Below are 26,120 nucleotides of genomic sequence, written 5' to 3'. Positions count from 1 at the left end.
TTTTAAAACAGGCAGAAACTCTTTCTCAGTTAGGAGCGGGCGCTCCTACCCTTCTGCACGCCCGCTCCTACCTGTCCGGGTAAAAAAAAAAAGAGGAACTTATCTCTCTTTTTATCACTTTACCCATCATTTCTCACCACTCATTCAAACATTCATACTCTCTCTCCTCCTTCCCATCTACTTCTCTCTCTAAAAACCTCATATTCTCCAACTTCTCTCTTCATTTTCATTATCAAATCTCAACTTTCTTCAACCGAAATTCACAAATTCTTAATCTACATCAAATTCTCTCTCCAAAAACCATAATTTTACAAAAATTTGGGCAAAAATTTCGAAGACCCACAAGTGGGAATTGAAGAAAATCAATAGGGAAAGGGGCAAGCTTGCTAGTAAAGGAGGAATTTGGGTAAATTGGAGGATTTTAGAGTATTTTCATACTCTAAGTGGTATAATTTTCTTCCTTATTTCACTTTCCCTCTTAAACCTAAGGGTTTTTCTTCAATATTTCTCTCAATTTGTTTATTTCATGATTGTTGTGTAATTAGTTGCATGATTAGGTGATTTAAACAAATTTTCTTACCTTTGATAATTAAATTGTTGATTTTTGTGGATAATTGTGGAGTAAGGGAATGGCTTGTGCATGAAAAATTAATTATAATTTGTGAATTTGTGAATTTTTGTGTGAGAATTGTTGTGTTAAGATTGTTGGTTGGTTGTGTGGAAATATTATTGAATTGTGAGCAGGTACCTTGGTTTAATTTGGGGGATTTGAAGTTAAGGAGGTTGTGTTTGTTGAATTTTGGTGCTTGTGTGAGGAGTTTTGAGTGAACCCTCTTTACTCCTTTTTCCAAATTTGTCAAGATGGTGCTAAGATTGTTTGGAGGTACGGGAGTAAAGAAAAGAAAGACTTCCAGCATCCAAATATCCGAAAACCAAAACCAAACCCAAACTCAAAACCAAGACAATGCTCCTCCTCCGGTTAGAATCCCCGAAAAATTTAAAAAGTATCACTCCGAGCTTTCAAAACGAAAAATCCTTCCAACAAGATTTTACGACCAATCAACTTGCCATCTTTTAGGGATAGATGAAGGAATTCGGCGTGTGGCCGATAATTTCGGATGGTTAAACTACCTCAAGAAGAGGAAGCTAACCTACGAATCGATCACTCTCGAGTTCCTCTCAACCTTAACCATGCGCCGAATCAATTGTGAGGGAGAGCCTCTTGAGTGCGAAATTAAGTTTAGACTTTTCAATCAAGAAAAGACTCTAACCTTAACTCGCCTCAATGAAATATTTGAGTGGCCCGTGTATAATCAAATAGACAACCCCGATAGTTTCTACCTTTCTAGCTACGAAGAGCAAAATTGGTGGAATACTATCGCGGAGTATCCTAATTTCACCACCCGGTCTAGCCACGCTAGCCACATTGTCCACCCCGTACTCCGTATATTCATGAGAATTATGGGGTACGCTTGTTTCTCGAAACAAGATCTCGGGAAGCTAACAAAAGAGGAGATCAAATGCCTCTTTATAGCTTCCCGATTTGAGGGGGACCTTGAGGGTAATGTAAACATGGGATACTTGTTTATCCAAAGGTGCCTTGAGATTAAGAGGAGTACGGAGTTCAGAGGGGAGATAAAATGTGGTGGCATGATCACAATAATTGCCAAGGCTTTGGGTTTCGCTAATTGGGTTGAGCAATTAACCCCGGTGAACGGGTCCAATGTCCTTGACCTTGCCGGACTTGCCTCAATGCAAATGCTTGTGGAGATCCGTGGCAATGTCACCTCATACTCTTGGTTGGTCAAGGGTAAGCACCGTTGCTTTCTCCCTAATGCGGCGGTAATGAACACCGTGGGGAACACTTGGCAAGTGCCAATTGAGCCACTCCCCGCGAATGTTCCCAACCCTGACCAACCATCTCAACCTCGTCGCCATAGTATTTCTACCGCTCCTAGGTTTTTCGGCGGCTCCTCTTCTTCTTCTTCTTCCTCCTTCGACCTTGAATCGGCTTTTCACCGCCTAAATCTTTCCAACCAAAGAATCCTCCAAGAAAAGGAATATCAAAGTTATGTGTCTCAAATGACATATCAAAGCCAAGTTGAGAGGGGAGACTTTCTCCCCTATGTCAACTATCCTAACCGCCCCGTTCAAGAGGGGCCGGTTGCGGGTTGGAACAACAACCAACCCACCTACTCTTATTGGCAAGGACCTCGTAGCTCCGTTTCGGAGCTACGATCCTTCCCTCCCTACGATTATACACAACCCGGGGGTTGTGATTTTAGGGGGGACCCTTCTTATTACCACGTCCGCGAGACATGTGGTAATATGACTCCCGAGGAAATCGATAACCACCCCTTAAGGGGATACTTCGGGTTTCCACCCGGGTATGATGGTGGGTGGGGCACTAGTAATGCACCGGACTACGGTCACTATCGTAGTAGCCCCAACTATGATCTTCCTCCATACGTGGATCAACCTTCCTTTTCCGGCGATGTAGACCTCAACTATAACTACATGCCATCACCGCCTAGGGAGGATGATCGGGAGTAGCCTTTAGACATTTGTTTTTACCGTTCCCTTCTCTTCTTTTCCCATCATGTGTAACACCGAGGCCAGTGTCGAGTTCTAGCTTGGGGGGGAGATGTTTCTCATTGTGTCCATCTATCGTGGGAACGGTAATCAAATGTCTAGCTTGGGGGAAGTCTTGGGGTCTTTGTGTCTAGGGTAGTTTTCGGTTTTGGTAGGAAATGTGCTTTCTTGTGATGCCTTTTGTGCTATGTATGGAGAAATTTGAGATTGTATGTGGAATGTTTGGCATGAAAGGCTTAGTCTAGCCTTTGGGACTTGTGGTAGGATTCATAAGGTATTATGTTCTAGTTTGCATGCCTATTTTAGGTTGGTTGTTACCCTTTTCACGTTTTTATGGCATGCCTAGGCTAGAACAATTGCATATTGATGTTTTTGTCTCACTTCTCTTTATGTGTGTGCTATTTGGAGCATCTTATCTATGGCTTTGATATGATCATGCTTTGGTTGGTTTGATTGTTGGTTGGTATCATGGTTGATTGGCATTGTTCTTGGTCTTGCTTGATGATGAATTTTGATGATGATTTCCCTTAATATCCAAATTTCTTTTTCTTATCCTCTAACCCCTCTAACATCCAAATTCCCTAATATCCAAATCCCTAATATCCAAATTCTTTAATTAGTTTCTCTTTCCCCCATTTTCAACCTTTTTTTCAAAAAAAAAAAAAAAAAAAAAAAAAAAGGATTTTGTTTGCCTTTGATCGGTTTGCAATGATGATATTGAATTGTATGTGGTGGATGTTTGTTTTCTTTTCGTAATAAAATTTCGAGCATGGTTTAGATGCCCTTGGTGGAACATAGAATTGGTTAGTTTAGGCTAGTGTGAGAATAACTTTCCCGAATGTGCGAAACTTAAAGTCTAGGTTTTTGGTAAGATGGAGTCGCCCATATCAAAGGAATTTGAACCCCGAAAGGTAGTAATTGATCCCACATTGTTCCCAAAAGTGAGGTTGTAATATTTTTTTTTTCAAGCCTACTACATTTTGAATGAGTGGCAAGGATCCTCTTTGATTTAGTACCTAGATCGAGAACTTGAGTCCTGACTCCCAAGATCGCGGCCTAAACTACTCTTAGTAATATGAAGTTGTTATGTATTGTTCATTCGCACAAAGTTAAGGCATGTCATTCTGGTTTCCTTAGTTCAATCTTTAAGTTGTTATAAATAATAGTTTGTGATGTAAATGCCCAAGTTTGAAAAAAAAAAGAAAAAAAAAAGAAAAAAGGGAAAGAAGTGATGAATAGCCACCACCCTAGCGATTAAACAAGCTTGGGGGTGCGTTTTTGTTTCAAGTTTATTCATAGTTTGTATTTTGGGTCAAAGTTAGAAACCTCTTTAGGTTTGCTCTTAGTGCTATATATCTTAGCTTGACTTTAATTGCAAAGCACTTCTAGTTTTCTCTATGCCTTAACTTTGTGCCGTATTCCTTGAGTCTTGTAATGTTAGTAGACTAGTTGAAGCCATAGACGGTGGAGGGAGTTGGTTCACAAGCATATGGAGAGGGTATTTATCATTGAGATGTCGAGTGCTCTAAACCTTCTTTGGTCTATTTTTCTTTCGGCTCCTTCGAGGAGTCATGAGACATTACCATTAGGGGGAATTTGAACTTTGTGTTGGGGACGCGGTAAGATTGGTTGAATGGACCAAAGTTGAGTACATTCGGGAAGGTTAGCTAGGCCTTGGCTAGTCATGACCGTGGTTGATCTTAGGCATATACCTCATGCTCGAGTTTTATTGCTTAAGGATTCTCATATCTATGCATGTGCTTTTCTTTGAGCAAATTGATCTTTGGGTTTGTTTTTGGGCAATGTGAATTGCTTGAGGACAAGCATTTGGCTAGCTTGGGGGGATTTGATAAGTGGTTTATTTGACCACTTATTGTGTAAATTTAAACCCGATTTTGCGATCATTTCCCCTCTTTCTAACCCAATTTTGAATGAAAATGTTTTGTCTCGGCTTTCCCCCTCTTGGTTTGTGTTTGTCCATGTTTTGCAGGTCTATGGACTCAATTAGGCAGGCTTTCGGTGCATGAATCGTGTTTAAGACAAGAGGATTGAGGATTGGAGAGGGCGCTCCAGGGGAGCGGGCGCTCCTCGACTCTAGCTACATTCTGCCCAAGTTAAGGTGCTGTTAGGAGCGAGCGTGCTCCTCACCAGGAGCGGGCGCTACTCCCTTTGAAGATTGAATCTGCCCATGCTGCTGGAACAGGGGAGCGGGCGTGCATCATGTGAGGAGCGGGCGCTCCTCCCTGACACTTTCAAATCTGATCCTTCATTGAAGCATTCTGGAGAGGGCGTGCAGCCGCAAGGAGCGAGCACTCCTAGCTTAGGAGCGGGCGCTCCTCATTATGGAGCGGGCGCTCCTCGCTGGGAATCCGTTTTCTTTTGACGGATTTCCCTATGTGTTTCGGGGAGTATAAATACTTCCCCTTTAGCTCATTTAGAGAAGGGGTATAGTAGCCTAGTTTTCAGAAACCTCTCTTAGTTTGAAACATTCCTTAGGATTAATTTAGCTTAGTTTTCATCAAATCAAATCATTGTATTAGTGAAATTCAAGAATTACTCTCAAAGTTTGGCAATTTGTATTCAACATTTGAAGCTTCAATTAGTAATTTCTCCAACCTTTTTCCACTTAATTTCATATTTTATTTGGTATTTGCATGTTATTTTAATCTTCTTAGTTCTTGGTAATTTGTTATTGGATGATAGTTATTTCAATTGTTAACCACTTTTCCCCAATTATTGAAGTATTTAGAACCCTAATTCTTGATTGCATGTTGATAAACATGAGTTGTGAGTAGTCTTCTTGCTAGGGGTTGGGTGAAGCTCGACCTTTTGGGTTAACTATGCAAATGTGGGAGAAGCATTGATGTTTGTATTGCAATTAAATTGATTATATGAGATTGCTTGTTAGTTCCTCATGATAGGTTTAGCTACCCTTGACTTAGGAGCTTGATAGTATGATATGCTTAATTTGACATGGAAGTGTAAATTGAGTACGTCATTACTTATTGTAATTTGATTATGTATCATCTATTGCTAAACTAATGAGGAATCTAAGTTTAGTAGTGTGAGTTGTTTTCTAATTGCATGAGGTTGATTTTACATATAGTCCTTGCTATATCTTGTCTATTCTACTCCCCGTTTGCCTATTTGCCTTGGTTGAGTGGATCTCATTCCCTAGTATCTTTAATTCATTGATTTAGAACCATAGTTTGTTTGTCTTCTTGACGAACCCCAATTCACCAATTGACTTCGAATTAGCTTAAGTGTAAAGATCTTTGGCAACCATATCCCGTTCCTTGTGGACCGAACTCTTACTTGTCATTATGCTTGGTTTGTAAGGTGTTTGTTAATAAATGTGTTTGATTGAGTGTGGAATGTACGACCGTTCTAACGCCCATCAGCAACTAAACACACCGTTTAATGGTGCATAGAAGAAGAGCCTTGATCAAAACGCAACGTTTTGACCTGCGGTTTTTGAAAATAAAAATAAAAAAGCTGACTGACGCGCGTCAGTCAATGAACGAATGGTGGAGCGCCACGTGGCATGTGCAGGGAGCTGGCCAATAGGAAAAATATAGCTGTTGCCAACGGTTATAATTTTTGTAATGTAATTTCTGAAATAAATATTTATTAAAAAAAAAAAATTACCAACGGTCATAAAATTTAATTCTCTATAAATAGACATGCATTTTGGTATAATTTCAGAAATACCATAAATCCTCCATATTCTTTATTTTTCTAAATATTCCGAAATTAGAAGAAGATTTTTGTTGTATTTCACCAATTTTCAGGTAAATATTAATTTATTTATTTTTGCAAAATTCAGTTATTTATTAAAATTAGTATATATGTGATTTTTTTGCAAATTAAAAAATTTAGTTCATGTTATGTAATTACAATTATATATATAATTGTATTTAGAAAGTTGTTGATATTTTGTTCATACATTAATAAATTTGAAGTTAATTTAATCTGAATTTATTTGCTAATTTTTTGGAAATTGGGTTGATGTTTTGTATATGTGAAGTAATTTGTTATGCTAATTTATATTTATATGTTATTTTTGTATAGGTAGTTAATTTCGTTACATTATATTATGTATTATATGTTTTGTTTATATATTGTTGAACGTGAATGTTGTATATTTAATGAATTAAGTGGTATTAGATTATATTTTTTGATTTATTGTCATTTTAATTTGTTGTTTAAATGTAGTTAAAATTGTTGCAAGTTGTATATTAGTAAATTAAGTGTTGTGAAAGTTAGGTTATGTACAACTGTTAAAAAAATGGCTAAAACAATGTTGTGAATGTCATGTCTTAATTACAATCTTTATAAACGTATTTATTTTTTGTTTTGTGATGCAGAATCTTTTAATGGATCCGAACAACCCAAATGTCCGTCAACAATTTTCTGGTTTTAGTAATGATTTCGAAACTAATCCCGAGTTTCAATTGTTCTTGCAAAGAATGGGAAATACGTCTTTGCAACCACCTCCACAGCATTAGACACCCACTGAATTTCCCCTAGAATACTATGATAATGAAGAACGTACATTTGAAACTGATCATGGTAGCAACACCCAATTCGATGACAGTCAAGAGGAAAGCGTACCAGAGACGCCGCAATATCCTCCACTAGTTCCCAGAATGCAATCCAACCAGGTTGCTGCACGAGCGACTCGTGTTTGGTCTATTGCGGAAGATGAAGCTCTGATTGGGTTGTACTTGCAGATTAGCGAAGATGCTATTAAAGGTACGAACCGGAAAGCAACTGACCTATGGCGCAATGTACACGCAGCTCAAATGGCTCATGCGGAGAAGCCGCATATACTTCCGCCAAGACCTATGAAGAGTCTATCGTCGCACTGGAGAAGGTTGGCAGCAGACACACTACAATGGATATCTTGCTATGATGAAGTGGGTAGACGTCCGGAGGGAGGGAGTGGTTACAACGAAGCTGACCGTGTAAAAAGTGCATTGAAGCTTTTTCATCTGGCCAAAGGTCACAATTTCAGTTTTCCTCACCAATAAAGATCCAAAGTGGAGGCCAAAGCTGAGATGGTCCTTGTCAAAGGAGGAAAGAAAAGCTGCTTGTGATGTTGAGGAGCAAGGTAGTCCTGGAAGTGGGAAAAGGTCGAGAGATGATGTAGGGGATGAAACCCCTACGGATGGTTTTTCATCTGGAGGAATACGACGACCCGATGGTGTTAAGAAAGCAAAGGCCAAGCGTAAAGGGAAAGCAGTGGCTACAGAAAGTGGTTCGTCTGACCTTGGCGAACGAATGAAGGAATTCGCTACAATTCGCGAAAGGGAGGCCAATCTAAAGGAATAGAGGATAAAAATTGAAAAGGATAAGGAATAGAGGAAACGGGAGGAACTTGACATTCATAAGATGAGAACCATGTTTGATATGCTGCAAACTCTGAAGAATTCGCCTACGCCATTCACTCCTCAAGAAGAGGCGTACAAGAATTTTTTACTTGGTAAATCACAAGGCTTTTAAGAATGTTATTGTAGTTGGTCTACGCTTGTATTACTCAAGTTTTTAATTATGCTATTGTAGTTGGTCTATGTTTGTATTAGTTAAGTTTTTAATTATGCGCAATATAGTCTTTTATTTTTAACTTGTATTAGTGGTGTGTTTAATTTCAATGTCAGATGTAAACTTGTATTCTGATTTCCAATATTAAACGACAAGTTGTTTAACAAGTTGATTTCAATTGTCATTGTTACCGACATAATTGCATTCACTTTTTTCATTGTGTAGTCACTTTTTTCTGAATTCACTTTGTCAGAATGCTTTAACTTTTGGTCATTGATACCGACATAATTGCACTCAAGATTTGTCATTGTCAACTAGCATAGTATACCTATCCCGTGGCTGAAAATTTGATTCCTTTAGTTGGTGTGGTCATTCAGATTTGTAACCACATATTCATTTGATATATTTGCTATATATAGTAAGCATGGCACATATCCACAATCTCACCAATTCAGAAACTTACATTATTAATACAAGATGTATTCCAGACCATCATCAAGTTCAAGTTCAAGTTCATCTTCTTCAAATACTGAAGAATTTGATCAACTCGTTGATGAACTCTTCACATACCAACCCCCAACTTTCCTCATGCCCCAAACACAATCCCAACCCACTACAGAAACACCTAGAGGGGGTACGAATAGAAGAGATAGGGAAATGGGACATGCCAGGCTGTTTAATGATTATTTTTCCGATAATCCTGTGTACAACACCAACCAATTTAGAAGGAGATTTCGAATGCAACGACCTTTGTTTTTACGTATAATGAACAAGGTCGTCGAAGGTGATGTTTACTTCCAGCAGCGTAGGGATGCAGCTGGAATGTTAGGCTTATCACCTCTGTAAAAATGTACAGCCACGATAAGAATGTTAGTCTACGGCTTGGCTGCAGACGCCGTGGATGAATACGTTCGAATAAGTCAGTCAACCGCTCGAGTTGCCCTTCAACGTTTTTGTGCCGGGGTCATTGATCAGTTCGGAACCGAGTACCTGCGTAACCCTACAACTGATGATTTGGCCCGAAATACTGCATCAAAATGAACTGCGTGGTTTTCCAGGCATGATAGGCAGCATTGATTGCATGCATTAGGAATGGAAGAACTGTCCAACGGCTTGGAAAGCGCAGTACGCCGGTAGAAATAAGAAAGCAACGCTAATACTGGAAGCCGTTGCGGATCAGGATTTATGGATCTGGCATTCCTTCTTTGGTATTCCCGGATCTTGTAATGATCTTAATGTGTTGTACCATTCACCAGTGTTCGATGAAGTTCTGCATGGTCGAGCTCCTCCGGTAAATTTTACAGTTAACGGCCATGAATACAACATGGCTTATTACTTAGCCGACGGCATTTATCCAAAGTGGGCAAATTTTATTCAGGGTATCACACACCCTCAACTTCAGAAGGATAAAATGTTCGCTGACCATCAGGCTGCTGCTCGGAAGGACGTTGAAAGAGCTTTCGGTGTTTTGCAAGCTCGATTTGCAATAATACGAAAACCATCACTGGCGTACAATGAGGACATGCTGCGGGACATAATGAAAGCATGTATCATTATGCACAACATGATTGTTGAAGATGAGTGACACAACTACACTCGAGCCGAAGTTCTAAGAAGCTTCTACGAAGAAGATCAACAAGATTTAACAACAGCATCAACGTCTACAACGCCACCGTTTGAATTCAACGTAGGGCGACCTACCAACTTTGACTTTAACTCATTTCTACAACGAAAAGCTTCCCTCCGTGATAGAGAAACTCATCTATCTCTAAAAAGTGATTTAGTCGAATATATTTGGTTACAATACGAGCCAACTAATTAGGGAAAAATTAGCACGACTTAAATAAGGCCAACTACTATGACCTACCTACTTTTCCGTGCGCAGTCGTTTTTTTTTTTAATTGTTTTGTTTATTTTATTCCCTAAGTTTAATTACGCATGACATTTCAAATATAATCGGTTTCTAGTACTATACCACTTTTTAAAATAAATAAAAACATTTACGAAATTTTTAGCGTTTTGTTACCATTATTTCATCTAACGTACATAATTTAACGACATATTTTACCGATAAAAATGACACAAATAAAAATTTTTTTTTTACACATATTTAGACTAGTTTTTATTTAATTGGAGTAATATTGTTAAAATATAAATGAAATTAATAAATAAAGAAGTGTTGTGTAGGAGAGAGAAAGTAATGGTAGGGTATTGAAAAAGTAAGAGAGAGAGTGGTGGGCAAGCATTATTTTTGCTCACCATTGGGAGAGAAATTGTGAAAAAAAATTGCCCATGGGCAAAACTGATTTGTTGAGAGAGAAAGTGGGTAGAGAGATATTGAGCAAGCATTATTTTTGCCCACCTTTGGAAGTGGTCTTAATAAGAGTCATTTGGTCACTCCTGTGGACAATTGAGCACATTACTGACGGCACTAGTTCTCTTCTCACTCGGTCTCAAAGTTGGAGTATCCATGAGACAGATTGCGCAACAAATTAGATCACTTACACATGTCATTTAATAATTTATAATATGGATTTCTATGTTTTAAATAATTCTAGTTCATCTACTATTCTTTAATTTAATTTAGTAGAAATTCTCATCGTAAGGAGGGGTTCCTGATTTTTTTCTTTTAGCTATAAAAAAAGCAACTAACTGAAAGGAGGCACATGAACGATTAGAGGAGTAGTTTTATGCATGAACACCATATATTGTCAAACCCTATGTTTTGCGTACCAACCTTTTCCTTTTTTCCGTATGTCTTATTTGTAACAGAAATTCCCATATTAGTACCACGTGGTGAACCTGTATTATTGTATTTGAATTCAAACCTTCTTTTTCCTAGTCATAGCTTAACTTTGTCCATTTTTAATCCTAATTTCTTTATCGTTACTCTTATTTGCATTAATTTGAATTAGCTTAGTCATCCAAACTCATTGAATAAGTTACTCTCTCTGTCATTTAATGTATACTTTTTTGTGCACATATTTAATAGATTAAATATAGATTAGCCGTTTGATTCATGTTAAATGAGTAATAATTGACTGATATGTCATTTGGTTTAAAATTACGTCGGATCACTTTAGTACCCAATTAATTATAAAATAATATTTATAAAAATTGATAAATCGATTTAGATATACTTTTGGATTCAATTCAAGTTATCCAACCTCAATTCAACTTAGTTTTCACAGCTATTGAAATCAAATACGATTTGAATATGAGTCGAGTAACGTAATAGAAAGAGAGAAAATGTTGAATAATCACACCCAAGGGAAAAACTGGTTGTCAAACTCAAACAATAAGAAAAAAGACAAGTGAAAAAATAGAGGGGGAAAGAGGAGAAGAAAAAGTACATAGTGTCAAACCCACCAAAAAAGCCCTACACTCCCCCCAAACCTCTCCATTTTGCTCTCTCCCTCTTCTCTTCTTCCTCTCTCTCTCCTCTTCTCTTCTCCCCCCTTTTCTTTCTCTGTCCTCTTTCTTCGTAGATCAATTCAAAGTTCCCATCCTTTTCCCAATTTCATCATTATCCCTAAATCAATTTTACCCAATTTCCCTCTTTTTTTCTTCTAGGGTTTTTATGAATTCTTCCCAATTCATACAGAAACGTTAATTTGATTGAGGAAACGTCGTTTTTGTTTGTTGTTGAAGTTGGGGTTTGATTTTTTAGGGTTTGGAGGAGGGGGTGTGAAAATGAGCGGTGGGGTTAGGGCGTCGTCAACAATCCCTAACAATGTGAAAAAGACGATCCAGAACATCAAAGAGATCACTGGAAATCACAGTGATGAAGAAATTTATGCAATGCTTAAGGATTGTTCTATGGATCCTAATGAAACCACTCAAAAGCTCCTCCTTCAAGGTTCGTCTTGCTCCCTATTTTATCTCTCTGTTCTCCCATTTTGTCCTGCTGATCTGTGTTTCGGCTCGATTTCGGCTTCAATATGTTGTGTTGTTTTTTTTTGCTTTGGTGGTTTTTCTGTATCTTTTGGGTCAATTGGGTGGTTTAGTTTTGAGGTGGGTTGGTTTAAGAGCTTGCTCGGTTTTCGATTCGTTGATTGCTGGTGTTTATTTTTTCCCCTGCTATATTTTGCTTTATGTAATGGAAGAACCATGTAGCATCATGCAAGTCGGTTTTAGTTACCTGAGTGCTCCTCGCCTTGCCCTCGGAAGCAACCGTTTACTGTAGTTTATACACTTCAGTGAATGTCAACTTGAACACAACTGTATGAGCTAGTTCAGTTCTATGCTAGGTGTCTTAACTAATTTGGGTATTTGGACCGCTCTAAGTGTAGTTATATCGAGTTGTCGTCGTGGCATTTAAGTTTTGAATTTTGAACCAGTTAAAGATGGAAAAAATAGTTAGCAGATCCACTGTAGATGTGCTTGCTTTATGAGTGATTGTGTCAATTGATTATTTGGCAATTTGGTAGTTATTGGAAACTACTTGTTATTTAGGTCTCTTGAAATTTGAATGGCAAGACCTGTTAATCCATTATCTATAAATACTATTTGTTTGAAATGTAAAAAAGAAACATGCAAAGTACAAGGCCATATTGAAATGAGTTGATGGGAGGTGCGAAGTGGTGCTCAGTTGCTCACTTAGTCCTATCCCACACCATGGGCACGATGACCTTCGTTAGATGGGTGCAAAAAGGCCTGTTTGTTTATCAAGAGTTTCATGTTTAATTTCACGCCAAACCTGATACATATAGAGCTTGTATTAATATTTAAGATGCACTGTCAAGAATGAAAGACTCTTAGTTGGAAAGATAAATTTACTTCTTTATATTGCCATTTTTGTCCTAGATGAATGAAGGAAGGTCATTTGTGCTTGATGTACATTTGGGCTTGTCTAGTGGTTTTAAGGAATGTTATTTTATATATGAATAAATGAAGCTGGGTTCTTGGAGGTAAATCATGGCTAGAGGGAGGCTTGTGAGTGGGGGCACACAACTGGATTAGGGCCAAGCATATGGTTCACTTTCACACGACTATTTAAGGCGATAGGGTAGTTGGATAGAAAGGTGGAAGATTGCAAGGGTGGATGTGCCCCTATGATTGAGCACTTGCCTTTCATCATGATTTTGGTTGTATTTGATTTAATCCCTTCATTTTTGGTGTTTAATGGCTTCAAATAAAATTTCGAGATCACAACAGTTTCCTTTTTCTAATATTTCTCCCTTTTGTTATCCCTAATACCCTGCTACGGCCCACATATTATTCTTTATAACAGTCCAAGACTTGATGGGAAAACTTCCTTATTTACTTGAGAGTGAATTTGCAATTGCCATTGAGAAAGTTATCATATTATTAAGTCACCTTTTGGAGTTCTAGATTAATATTATCACATTATAGTTGAACTGCAAAGCGCAATTGAGGTGCGCCTGCCCTAAAGCAGCTGAGGGTTACAACCTCTAGGTTGACTTAAGGCACTTTAGCATTAGAGGTTTGCCTCTGAGCACACTTTTAGTGTTGTGGATTTTCTTCTTTTTGATATTATATTCCAAAGCATTTCCCCCTATAATGTTGGGAATATACGTGACAATCTATGACTGAAAAGAATTTCCCCCTACGCCTCCTAGGCATCTTCCTTGTATTCTCTCCTTGTGTAAAATCAAAGAATAGAATAAAGAGTGCAGCCTGATTCCCAAGATTGAAAAGTGGGAGATAGTGTGGGGTTAGAAAGAGATAATAAGAGACATTACTTGAGAAGGCTAGTGTGCAAATAATTTTGAGCAACTAATAGTGGTAAGGGTGGAAAATATTATGAGATGGAAGGAGTAATCTAACAATAATGGTAAATGAAAGACAATGAAAGGGATAACATGGGAATCCCTGAGTAGGTTGAAAATTATTTACACTGGAAATTCCTAATAATGTATTTGTAAAGTTTATGAACTTGTGTGTATGCAATGCTGACGTGGGGTAGTTGATTTTTTTAAATTAATTGCTGATGCAGAGTAGTGGTAGTTATGCCTTTTCTCCAGTGAGCTGGTTTTTAAGCTGATTATTTTTGTTTGCATTGACATATTCTGATATCCATGTGGCTGCACAGCTGACAACTGTGGTAATAGGCATTTTAGGTGAAAGAACTAGGTTTTTTTCAAGTCTGTTGACAAGTCTTAGTTTGAAGTAAGGTTGATGTTTGAGGGATTTAATATTCTCCTTACACTAATGGGATACTTCTCACATTTAGTCTGCCAAAAAGCAAACCAGGCAATTGAAATGACGTAAAATGCTCATGGTATCCACACTTCCCACAGGGAGATTTAGTTTGTTTCCTGTTTGAATGCTAAGATGATTTGCATGCTAATCTTGATGGCTTTTAGTTTGAAGTTTGGTTTAGGTTATAGTAACTTGACATATTTTTTTATTTTTATTTTTAAATTTATGACCTTTTTAATAAGCTATTGAGAATAAGCATTTCTTTAACTGTCGTACATATATATATTGAATTTGTGGCAGTTGCAAACTTATACTCTTTATTGAATTTTCTGTATTACTCTTTGCATTCTTACGCTGTTTTTATGTTCTTCAGATACCTTCCATGAAGTGAAAAGGAAAAAAGATCGGAAAAAAGAGGTAAGTCTTGAAATTAGTGTATTTAGTTGAATTTTCTGAAGTTAACTTTGTGAGTGCTTATGTAGATGTACTTTTTTATGTAAAGCAATTAATGGATCAGTGGCTGTCTTGACCTTTTACCATGATTGAGACATTGATATTAAATGTGTTTATAGGTTATTTTGGTGTTTTTATTTTTTAAAATGATAATATTTAGCCATTTAATATTTTGTAAGCTTGAGTATGGATGTTTCTCTCTCCTTATCATTATAAGTCATCATCGTCCATTTATTTAATGTGTACTGGGAATAAAGAGGAGGTTAATACACTTTGGGAAATAGATGCATGATATTTTGATTATTTCTGTTATTACTGGTGTTACTTATTTTGAAAAGAAGATTAATTTGTTGCTGGTAAAGGGAATTGGAAAGACTCGGTGCTTGTTTTGCTGACCAATGTAGTCTTGTGAATCAGAAAGGAAGTGGAAGAACATGAACTTGTTTGGTTTACTGAAACATTGGAATTTGTAATCCCTTGGAAGCTCTACTTCCCACAAAATGGAGGGATTTATTACCTAGATTCCTTTACGTAAGTGAACATTCCATAAGCAACCAAACAAAATATAATAGTTCCTAGTACATGTGAAAATTAATTTTGTAGGAAATACTATTTTCTACGCATAACTAAACAAGCACTTGGTTTTGAATAAATTGGCATAAACAAGGGTTGGCTTCAGCCAATTTTCTTCAATTTTTGTAATGCATTGATGGCAGATAGTATTAGCTTGAATTGGTTTTGGAATTTTGACTGAAAAGTGAAAACCTTTGTATAGTAGAAATGAAAGCGTTTCATGTGTGACCGCTTTAAATCAATACTTTTTGTAATGGAGATCCTTTCTAAGACTTGGAACAATTAATACTACTTCTTGGAGACCCTGTTCTGCTTGCTGTTTAGAGGGGCTTTAAATTAGAGAAATTGACATTTAAGCCCCTTTGCAATTTCCCACTAAGGTATCTGCCTTTTGCTCCTGCAATGCCCCTATCCTTGACCATGGTTTTTATGGGTTGTGCTCTCCATCAGGGACCCATCTCTATGCCATGTGTAACTTCTATTGGGATGCATAAAGCTAGATGTGTGTGCAGTGCTACAGTAACAACAGTGTTTCTAGATCTTACTCATTGAACCGTTCAAGGCAGTTCAACCCTGATGCCCAAATATTAGTTGCATTTAGAAATTTAAACCTCAGAACTGGAAAAGACTTCCAATTTCCGCCTTTACCTTTCTTGGCATTGAACATCATTGATCAACTCATTTGTCTCAACCTACTTGAGAGTCACCAAGTCAGCATTAGTTATTTGGGTGATTTGAGGCGCTGCTGCTAGCATTATTCTTAATTTGGATAAATTATTGTTACTTGAGCTTCACTGATTTTTCTTCAGCCGTACATGAGTTTAAGGAGGTTTTAAAAAGTACTTCTTTAATAGTCCATTTGGAAAAGCCTTAGATTATTAAGGTATCAAACAATGCATGCTCTGTGTATCATACATTGTTTTTTAACCTTTGTGATTGGCGTTATGCTGCTCGTGTAAGGGGGGAAATGAAGTTTATCAATTGATTTTGCCATTGTCATAACAATGTATTCTTTATCGCAAACCTTTGGGATATTGTCTGAAGGAATCATGCTACTTGTATATTATATCTTTCTTGTTATGGGTTTAAAATTCTTAAGCTATTTCAGTTTCCAATTTTCTATTACATCCGTTCCTTTAAGGCTCTCACCCACTTATGTAAGTTATGTTAGTGCTTTTTCCTATTTTAAATAATTTGCTACTCTTTTTCCTGCTTCATCTTACACAAACTCCACTTATGACACTCTCTTTCCTACTATATCTTATACAAAACCACCTATTAAAATCTTTACCTTTCCTTATACATGCCCCACTTGCTACATTCTCTCTGCTACACTATTTGGTTTTGTTTTTCTGCCTGTTGCTCTTGTTTGATATTTGTAATTGGTGGGACTTTCTGCACTGAGACAGTCATTGTTGGCTGCTGCACCTGTTGGTCGGATTGCATTTTGCATTCTGAGTTCTTATTGTGTTTGTATAATACAGAACCAGACTGGCCGAGATATTGTTGATTCATGGTGGAGACCTGGTCCTCCAGGACGGGGTGATCGTGGTGGACGGGGTAATTTTACATCTCGTTATGCCGCACCAGGTGAGTTGAGGATTATTCTTTATTGGGTTCATGTCAATATTGCTCTGTAGAAATTTATCATATCTAAAACTTTCTGAAAAACTATTTTGACCATATTTTCCTTTGTTTGGATTAATACAACCACACATAATGTTTTAAATTGCACGTCTTTTGTCTGCTGTTACTAGCAATAGTAGCTGTCTGCCTTTTCAAATTTTGGCTTTTCTCGTATTGTTTTATTTTCTAGAGGTTTGATAACTTTTATTTGATATTATATTTGTGGTTTCTTAGGGCCTGTTCAGTATTATTGTAGTTTTCAGTTTTTTGGTTTTTTTTTTTGTGTTTGAAAATCATGATATGATTCATAATAAAAATAAAAAATTAGTCAAACTTATTAGAATCATCATGATTTTGTAAACTGGCAGGAAAAAAGTGCCAACTACCTTTTCTGGTTTCTTAATTTTTGTTTTAGTTTTAAAAAGAAACAAAAATAAATTAAAGACAAACGAAAATGAACAGGCCCTTACATGTTTTACTACTGTGATTTTCATTTTTTATTCTGTTCTGATCTGTACTATGAATCATCAATGTGAATTTTGGGACAACGTTTTCAGATGCTGGTGGTGGAAGAAGTATTCCTGCTAAGGAGAATGGAATCGCCCAATCTTCTAACAAAGCTGGATCTATTTCATCTCCTCCAGTTCAGGAGACAAAGAGAAAAGAAGATCGAAGGTTACATTTTGTTGAAATTGTTCCTTTAAAGCAACTATTCATATACGGTCTTGGCGTCACAACCTTTACATGTCTATACTCTTGTTTATCCTCTACAGCTCTGTGATAGAGATGCCCAATGGTCCAGTTAATGTAGTTTCAGGGGGTAATAAAGGTGCCAACACCTTAAGTGGTGCCAAGGAACTTGAGCCACAGGCACGGAGTGGTGGAAGCAAGAAATCGAACATGGTGTCTGGAGTAAATGTGGAATCTATTTTGGCAGCAACCTCCCCAGCTGTTGGTTCTAATGATACAGATGTCCCTGCTGGTGCTGGCACCATTAAACGTGATGTTGGAATCCAGCACTCGCATGTGGAGCCAAATTCAAATACTTCTCCTGAAAACAAATCAAATGCTGGTGATGGACGTTGACCAATATATAGTATTAGAGTTTTCTTTTACTCTTTTGATTTATAAAAAACTGAGGTTTTTTGTTTGTTTGTTTTTTTGTATTTGTATGCTTAATTTGCTCCTGATGTTGGTAACTTGATGTCAGGCAAAGTGGGTGCCAAGTCACATGCTGTGAAGAATCAGTCTACAGAATTGTTGCAACCTTCATCATTGAGTCATGGAAGCTCAAGTAGACCTTCCTCTAACTATGGTAGTCGTTCACAGCAAGCTTTGGGCTCTCAAAAAGGTATTCCTGTTGTTCTCATCAAGATATCTGTTGCACCTGAATGTTTAGTGTCAAAATTAAATTCTGTGATAATTTGTGTTTCTGTTCTTTCTCGGTTGAGTTGTAGGGCTAGCCTTTGGCATTGGATGGTGTTAGCACTAATGATATGCTTTTAAAGCAAATACCTGCCTGGCTTTCTTTTCTAACTCAATAGGAGTCATTCATGCATTTACTTCCTTCACTATTGGGTTGTATTATCTAGGAACAAGCTCTTTTTTGTGCTTGGGACCCTCAGGTCTACCCAGACTTTCCGTTAGCGTGGGAGAGAGTCTAAGGAGGAGTTGCCAGTCGCAACTCACAGCATGCCTATTGCAATTCTGTGGTGTTGATAATTGCTTGATTAGAACTGAAAGCTTGCATCTTTACTTCTTTATCACGTTTATTATGTAGGATAGGGATACTTAGATGATGTCTTTGTGACTAAGCATGCTGGGCCTTTTAAGATTAATTCAGTTGGAGATCTGATTGTAGCTAGATTATATTGTTTTATGCATTTACTGTCTGAGGGCAACTTGCTCCCTTGCTATGCCGTTTCTAATTTTTAAATGTCTTATTTTTCCGCCTGATGTCAATAGGTGCTCAATAATGAACATTTAAATATTTACACAACCAACTTTTTATGATTCAGTGGGGCCGAATAAGGAGTGGAAGCCAAAGGTGACCAACACAAATACTGTTCAAGGACTTAAGACACCAGCTGCACCTGAAGGTTCCAATAAATTAGCTGAATCTTTTGCAGACACTCAATCTGTGGAAAACATAACTGATTCAGCTTGTGCTACCAACAAGCTAGAGAAGGAGCTGGAAGGTCTACTACATGTGAAGGATGCTCAGCATGTTATTATTCCAAACCACATACATGTACCTGATGCTGTGCGGACTGGTTTGAGTTTTGGAAGCTTTGATGCTACCTTTGTTATTGCTTCAAAAACCTCCAGCGAATCTGAGGCTGAAAACTTGAAATCTGTTTCTGAGACAGAACAGGCAATTGAAGAAACAGTGGAGGAGGCTGCTAGGTATGAAACTTTGTATACATTTTCTCTTACAATATACAACCAACTTGGGAATTATTTGCTGTCAGCCTATACCTGCCAGGATGCCATTCTTGCTTTAAAAGTGTTCTTCGTCCTTTTCCCTGATATGTCACTAATTTAATTAGGCTTGAATCATTGTCCAAGTTACTGGCACAGTAAGATTGTGGTTGGCTCTATCACCCGGCAAGGAGGATTATGTTTTGGTTTGGATATTCTTTATTTATTTATCTATTTGTGTGTGTGTTTCATGGCTGCTCCTTTTGAATATTCAAGAAAGAATACTTTGAATTGGGTAGTGTCCACATACTTAATTGCCAAATATGTGAATGTGGACAGGGTTAGAGGTGTAGGAGGTACATGGTTAATCTATTAACCTTTGAAGAGTTTTTTTTTTCCTCATTTTTTTTTTGCTGTCATAGGCTTGTTATCGTAATTTCTAGTTATCTTGGTGATACTGTTGCTCATATGGTCTAGTCATTCGTATTATGTATTCATCTGTTGACTGTTGCCCAGTTATTGTGAGGATTGCTTCTATTTAAGCTGCAGAACTCCTTGGTTCATCATTCTTTTAATTCTCTCTAGTGGCACTCTACTTTGCTTTAAGTTGGTCATCTTTTCTCAGTTGTGTAAGGGAGAAAAGTAAGAGATGTGAGAAGAGATAGATGAATGGTGATGGAAATTCTTTTCAACTTGAAACTCCAGAATTTATTTGCTCTACACTGAACTGTTGACCTGATATGCTCTCATTATTGTAAATTGAATTCAATTAAACTTATTTTACTTGGCCAGTACTTTCATAAACTATTATTTGATTTTTAAGATTTTGACTGATTTTTTTAACCTTGAATTGTGTTTATTTGAACTAATTAATTATTACTCCCTTTGTCCCTATTTGTTTGCTTCATTGCAATTTTGTGAGTCAAAATTTAAAAACTTTGACCATAAATTATCACTAATCAATAAGAAATAACAGTCATGTGGGATCTTGTTGGATTTGTTTCAATGTTACTTTTAAACTATCATATGTTTATAATTATTGGATAAGCTAAATTTGAGATATTTATGTTTTAAGATGTGTTTTGGAGAGCTTGAAAAGTCAAATGGTTCAAACAAATAGGGACAAAAGGAGTAACCTTGAGGTGGTCTTTAGTAAGAATTTCGTAATTTGAATACTTCGAATTAAACTTATATGGACTTATTAGATCTAGGACTTGTATCTTTAAAGGTGAGAATAATGATTGGCTTAATTCAAAATAATTAAGAAATGCACCATTGCCTAGGTTGTGAAAATGGCATTGAAGTTGGACTCTGGGCCATGGTCTTATATCTTGGCCGTATTGTGATCCATTGTAACGGTTTTTGATTTTATCATGACCAATATATTAGGCCGGAACAGGTGCAAATCATCCACATTGCCTGCGAAGGTTGTTGTGCAATCGTTTCCACGATTGTGAATGCTTATGAGTTTAAAACAATATAGATTGGGCCAGGGTGGTCCAGTGATCAATGCTTCTTTCTAAAGCATTTGGCTTTACTCTGGTTTCCTCTTAAAGATTAATAGATACCCCCCTGCATTATTTTATTGTTACTTATTTATCTACTAATATATATAACAGATGTTATTATGTATTTATGTAAATTATTATCTTATTTGTTTTCATCTATCTTTTCAAAATATCAAATTTTTTATAATTTTTTACTATAGATATTTAGAAATGGTCAAAGTTGTGCATCGCCAAACATAAAAATCAATATGAAACAATTTAGAGAAGTCCGAGTAGTATGTCCTATATCTCTGCTGGCATGATTTACTATTCAAATTTACTGTGTATGTTATACCTCATGTTTGAACAAATATCTGATGTGCAATTTTATTAAATTTTTTCTTTATGGAGATTATATGCTTTGATCTTGTGATCTAACCTAACAATTTTTCAATTTTAATCTGCAGTCAGAGCACATTGTCACCTGAAGAGGAAGTTGATTATGTTGGTTCACAATCGCCTAAGCCTGAGGAGAACTTGTCATCTGGTGATGTCAACGCTCCATCTAATTCAGTACCTGATTTCAGTGACTCAAAGGAGACAGTTAGTGGTCCTCAGCATTCTAATGTCCATACTTCTACCCATTATAATTTTGGTCTGTTGCCGCCAATGCTTGGCAACCCATTAGGATCACCAGAGGCCTCAGAGACACAACTTCGTGATGCTTCTAGAGCTTCTAGCTTTGTAGTAAGTGCTTTATTTCCCTTGCTGATGTCAATTTGGATCTTTGGTCTGATGGATGTTTGATCCTGCTAAGCAGTTGATTGGCAGATGTAGGGGTGGGTCATGTGCGTGTAATATTTCCAAAATCCTTAAATCTCATACATTGTACTGCTACAATATGTTTACAATATCTATATTTCACCTCTCGCCCCCTGTTGTTTGGGTAAGGTTATTGATGTACTAAGTTGATTTTTTGGTCAGATACAACAACCAGTGGATCCTTCAAGCTTCTATGCCCAATTTTATCGCTCTGGAGCAGACAGTGATGGCCGTGTGTCCCCCTTTCCTGCACATTTAGCTGCTGCGAAGTACAATGGGAATGTGGCAGTCCTGCCTTCACAAACTCCAACAGAGGTTTGTATGCTCACTTCATTAAAGAATTTCAAAGCATAAGGGGCTAATGTTGCAATGTTCAAATAGAGCATGCCGTCTCCTATTATTGATTATTATACACTCTCTTATTATTTATTAAGCGACAGATATGATCATCCTCTGTAATCGAGACCTTAAACATTAGAGGATATGTGTTGAATTGTGGAAGACCTGTTGAAGTAGTTTTCATCCTCATCTCATGTTGTGACTCCACTTGATTGGGTTCTGTTTTACTTATGGCTTCTATATTTTTTATTCACTTAATAAAAGGGTTTAACACTATAATGTCTCTTGCATGTCAAACCTAAATTTGTGCCCGCTGAGTAACTGAGTTCTAGCATTCTTCCCGCTTTTGGTTATTTTTACTGCTTTAATGGGTTTAATTACATTTTACTCTTTACTTTGTTGAGTTTGTTCCTTAAAGCTGGAGGTATGTGCTGCTCTCTCACACATAACTTTGGTATCCTTTCTCAAGGACTTGAGTGATATTTAAGGCTACAGTCTTTTCAAGAAATTGGCTTATATTTGTTTGATAGAAGGGCTGATTTCATCTCCTTTTTAATAATGTACTATCTGGCCCCAGATGAATCATTATAAAAGTAATCTTTGGTTTCAATTAGTTGTGCATGTCTCATCTAGGGTATAGGGTTGATAATGAGAGGAGTTTAGCTCACAGTAACCCATTTTATTGGAGTTTGACTTTTGACACTAATTACCACCTCTTCTTTTACAAGCCTATGGATTTTATAGATAAGGAAAAACATGGTCATGTGGGATCTTGGTTTTTTTTATTTTTATTTTTAAAAAAAAGATGTCTTGTTTGGTTCGTCTTAAAGTGTAGTTTCAAATTTCTCGACTTTTTATGATTTTTAACTTACTGGGATTTGAAAATATTAGCAGTTGAATTTATGCATTGGCCAACATGATTCAAAAACATGTCAACTAAAAATGAAGCGAGGAATTTTGTATTAATGTCCATTTTGGTGTTGGGTTAATGTTTGTATTATTTTAACCTTTTTTGTTATTGCAAACATCTAATATATACATGAATAGTTCAATTTCTTTTGTGTCAGATTCTGCTGAATTTGATACATTTGAACTGTCATGTTTGACACTTATCCATACTTGACCTTGAGTAGGTTTTTAAATGGATTGATCTGTAGTTTCTTGTGAGGTTTCTGGACTCTGGTCCAAAACTTGGTTATAGAAGGGTCTAGTTGTCATGTCGGAAATCCATGAATTTACTTGTCATTTGCTTGGAAAATTGTTTATTTATGGAACTTGAGTGAATTAGTTTTAATTTTTCTGAAGTGCCCTTGCTAGTTTGTACAGTCTTTTTTTAAAAATTTATCAGATCGATGTTGATCTTATTTTATTAAGTAATTCTTGCATTTATGCATTTGTTTCCTGTTTATTCCATTTGCAGGGTGGAAATTCTATGGTCTTGTCAACAGCAGCTCAAACACCACTTGTAACTCAAGCTGCTGGTGTGATGCCAAACTCAATAGGTGTCACTCAACAGCCAATGCCTCATTTCCGCCAACCAGCTGGAGTTCATATACCACATTACCCTCCAAATTATCTTCCCTATGGCCATTATTTTCCTCCATTTTATGTCCCACCTCCTGCCATGCATCAGTTTCTTGGTAATCATCATGCATTTCCTCAGCAAGCTCAGCCTGGCAATGTATATCCAGCACAACCTGCTCCTGCGGTGGGCCCTACAGCAGTTAAATTTCCAATGTCTCAGTATAAGCCAGCAAGTAATACTGGGAACTCAATGCACATGGGTATAGGTGGAGGTTATGGACCATATGGGGCCTCACCAGTTGGTTACAGTCCTGTTTCAGCTTCTACAGCTGGAAATTCAACAGCAAATGAGGATCATGCTGCATCCCAGTATAAGGATAATAATATGTATATCACTGGGCAACAGGTTAGCTTATTCTTGCCATTTTATTTACCTTATTTCTTTCTATAATTGTTATATGACAAAACTTACCTGGTGATGTGTGTTAAAAGTGGTTTTGGGGGGGTCATGCATGGACAAGTTATACATCATCACTGGAGTCCATTGTAATGTCAGCTTTAAGCTATCTTTATATTCTCTTATTTAATTTATGCCACCCTTTTTTTTTTTTGGGGTTGCTGTTGTATCATTTTCTGTCTACACTGCCAGTCGTCGTTTTCTAATTAAACCTTAAAAGTTGTTTTTTTTAATTTTTTTTTAATTTTTTTATTTTTTTGGTATGCTCTGTATGCTTTTCCCTTATGTAGAACATAGTTGGAAACAAACTGAACATAGGGAGGGTTTACATTTTGTTCTGAATGCTTGTGCTGTTTTTAATTGGAACTTATGTTGGCTTGGCATCTTGTGTCAATTGAATAGGACTTTTAATTTATTTAATTTTTTTTTCCCCTTTGGGTGTTAATGTGCATGAGCTCAAGTGGTTAATATTTATATTCTTTCTATTTTGCCTTAACTACTTAATGTCCCTTTTTTTTTTGATCGGTTTTTATGTACACTACTATTTTTGGCTGTCTTGCATTTCTGGTGGTTGTGGGGTGATTTAAAATTCTATTGTGTTGCAGAGCGAAGGTTCAACTGTCTGGATTCCTGCACCAGGTCGTGACATTGCCAATTTACCAGCAAACTCTTTCTACAATCTTCCTCAAGGTCAGCATGTGACTTTTGCACCTACACAGGCTGGCCAAGGTACCTTTGCCGGCATCTACCATCCTGCTCAAGCAGTTACAGCAGCTAGTGTGCATCCCTTTCTACAACAATCCCAGGCCATGCCTGGGGCTGTTGATATGGCGGGTGCGACAGCTAATGTTTATCAACAATCTCAACATGCACAAATGAATTGGCCAAATAACTACTGATCTGGAGCGAGTGCTCTTTTCTTGTAAGCTCGACAAGATCTTTTGATGGTGGGAGTTCTCTGGGATTGATAATTGCTGAAAATATCAAAAAGATTATATGGGGGTTGTATGTGAGGACATAACATCATAAAAGCAGGCCGAAGGATTAGCCAAAGGTATCTTCTGGTGGTGCTAATAGCATAAAATTGGGGTATAGAATGACAATCTGCCATTGACTAAATATTACAAATTTTTAGCTAGCTTGGGGGGTGATATGAGCAGGTTTCTTTTTCATTCTGTTGGTATATGGTTTTCTGATCTTCCCCAGTCATATTTAAAGTTTTTGTTTTTTAAAAGAAAAAAATTCAAGTTTTGTATTAGAATTTACTTGAGTGACTGGCAAGGTATTTTTCGAAGTTTATGAAGGTTAGGATTTATAAAGAGAGGTCTAAGATGTAGGTTAGTTGGATTGGATTCCCCTTTTTCTCCATTTTCTTCTTTCTGTTCTCTTATCTGTAAAGTGAATTTTGTTGGGAAGAAGAGGATGTATTGAATGAACTGAAATTGTTGTATTTGGTATTAAGCAAAAGCAGCTCGCAATTGTCTCACTTGATTCTCTCTTGTTTCCTTGAATTTTCTAGTAGAGATTCTCTTTCATCTCATAAGCTGTCTGCACTTGCTGCCTGTGAAAGTATGTATTCGCGTAATGCAGGTTCTGTACTTTCCAGACATGTCTTTAGTAGATCTGGAGATCTAATCTAGTTGAGTTTTTTTTGTTTTGTTTTGTTTTTTTTTTTTTTTTTTCAATTTTCATTTTACATTGAAGACACGTTGGTTATGAGATATATTTATTGTCCTTATAAGTTGCAAAATCTTAGAACTTTCTTACCCAATCTTTATGAAGGTTATTGATGCTGTGCTATTGTACTTAACAGTTGGGTCTCGATTATGTAATGGATGTGGTAAGGTCCGAAGTCCTAACTATGTAATTTATGTAGTAGATGTGGTGATGGTTCTTTGTAAGTAAGCTAATGGGTTTGTAGGTTGTCATGTCGATCATTATTGTCTTGTTTGGCAATAAACACTCGGTTGCTGGCTGTTTTACATATTGGTAAAATTGGCAAAACGACTTTTAAACACCATTTATAAAAAAGGTAGAAGGCAACCATGATATCTACAATAGAGATGATTATCTGAAATGTGGTATTCCAAGTTACCAAGGATGTTTTTTCATGAATC

At 36.9% G+C, this 26,120-nt stretch overlaps 3 protein-coding genes across 3 annotated transcripts; all 3 read left to right on the top strand.

Moving 5' to 3' along the window:
- The first annotated feature begins 2,803 nt into the window (after positions 1–2,803).
- On the top strand, positions 2,804–7,926 carry LOC110691702 (glutathione S-transferase T3-like). The gene is made up of 4 exons (XM_021868638.1): positions 2,804–2,866; positions 6,960–7,048; positions 7,169–7,515; positions 7,610–7,926. Exons 1-4 carry the CDS (start codon positions 2,804–2,806, stop codon positions 7,924–7,926), a joined length of 816 nt encoding a protein of 271 aa, XP_021724330.1.
- A 1,077-nt stretch (positions 7,927–9,003) lies between these two features.
- LOC110691701 lies at positions 9,004–9,721 on the top strand. The gene is made up of 2 exons (XM_021868637.1): positions 9,004–9,130; positions 9,393–9,721. Exons 1-2 carry the CDS (start codon positions 9,004–9,006, stop codon positions 9,719–9,721), a joined length of 456 nt encoding a protein of 151 aa, XP_021724329.1.
- A 1,683-nt stretch (positions 9,722–11,404) lies between these two features.
- LOC110691789 (GBF-interacting protein 1-like) lies at positions 11,405–25,489 on the top strand. Its single transcript, XM_021868739.1, has 11 exons — positions 11,405–11,995; positions 14,675–14,718; positions 16,812–16,917; positions 17,511–17,628; positions 17,727–18,025; positions 18,164–18,304; positions 18,972–19,359; positions 21,329–21,608; positions 21,846–21,998; positions 23,443–23,952; positions 24,609–25,489. The coding sequence occupies exons 1-11, from the start codon at positions 11,830–11,832 to the stop codon at positions 24,900–24,902; spliced, it is 2,499 nt and encodes an 832-aa protein (XP_021724431.1). The 5' UTR covers positions 11,405–11,829; the 3' UTR covers positions 24,903–25,489.
- Positions 25,490–26,120: the final 631 nt, after the last annotated feature.

Source organism: Chenopodium quinoa, unplaced genomic scaffold (genome assembly GCF_001683475.1).
Source record: "Chenopodium quinoa cultivar QQ74 unplaced genomic scaffold, ASM168347v1, whole genome shotgun sequence".
Lineage (NCBI taxonomy): Eukaryota > Viridiplantae > Streptophyta > Magnoliopsida > Caryophyllales > Amaranthaceae > Chenopodium > Chenopodium quinoa.
This window is presented reverse-complemented; position numbering and strand designations above follow the sequence as displayed.

Coding starts and splice junctions, on each gene's coding strand:
- LOC110691702 (XM_021868638.1), top strand. CDS start 2,804: ATGTGGAATGTTTGGCATGAAAGGCTTAGTCTAGCCTTTGGGACTTGT. Junction 2,867..6,959: donor CTTGTGGTAGGATTCATAAG/GTATTATGTTCT, acceptor TTTGTGATGCAG/AATCTTTTAATGGATCCGAA. Junction 7,516..7,609: donor ATCTTGCTATGATGAAGTGG/GTAGACGTCCGG, acceptor TCACAATTTCAG/TTTTCCTCACCAATAAAGAT.
- LOC110691701 (XM_021868637.1), top strand. CDS start 9,004: ATGTTAGTCTACGGCTTGGCTGCAGACGCCGTGGATGAATACGTTCGA. Junction 9,131..9,392: donor GTTCGGAACCGAGTACCTGC/GTAACCCTACAA, acceptor ACCATTCACCAG/TGTTCGATGAAGTTCTGCAT.
- LOC110691789 (XM_021868739.1), top strand. CDS start 11,830: ATGAGCGGTGGGGTTAGGGCGTCGTCAACAATCCCTAACAATGTGAAA. Junction 11,996..14,674: donor TCAAAAGCTCCTCCTTCAAG/GTTCGTCTTGCT, acceptor TATGTTCTTCAG/ATACCTTCCATGAAGTGAAA. Junction 18,305..18,971: donor AGCTTTGGGCTCTCAAAAAG/GTATTCCTGTTG, acceptor TTTATGATTCAG/TGGGGCCGAATAAGGAGTGG.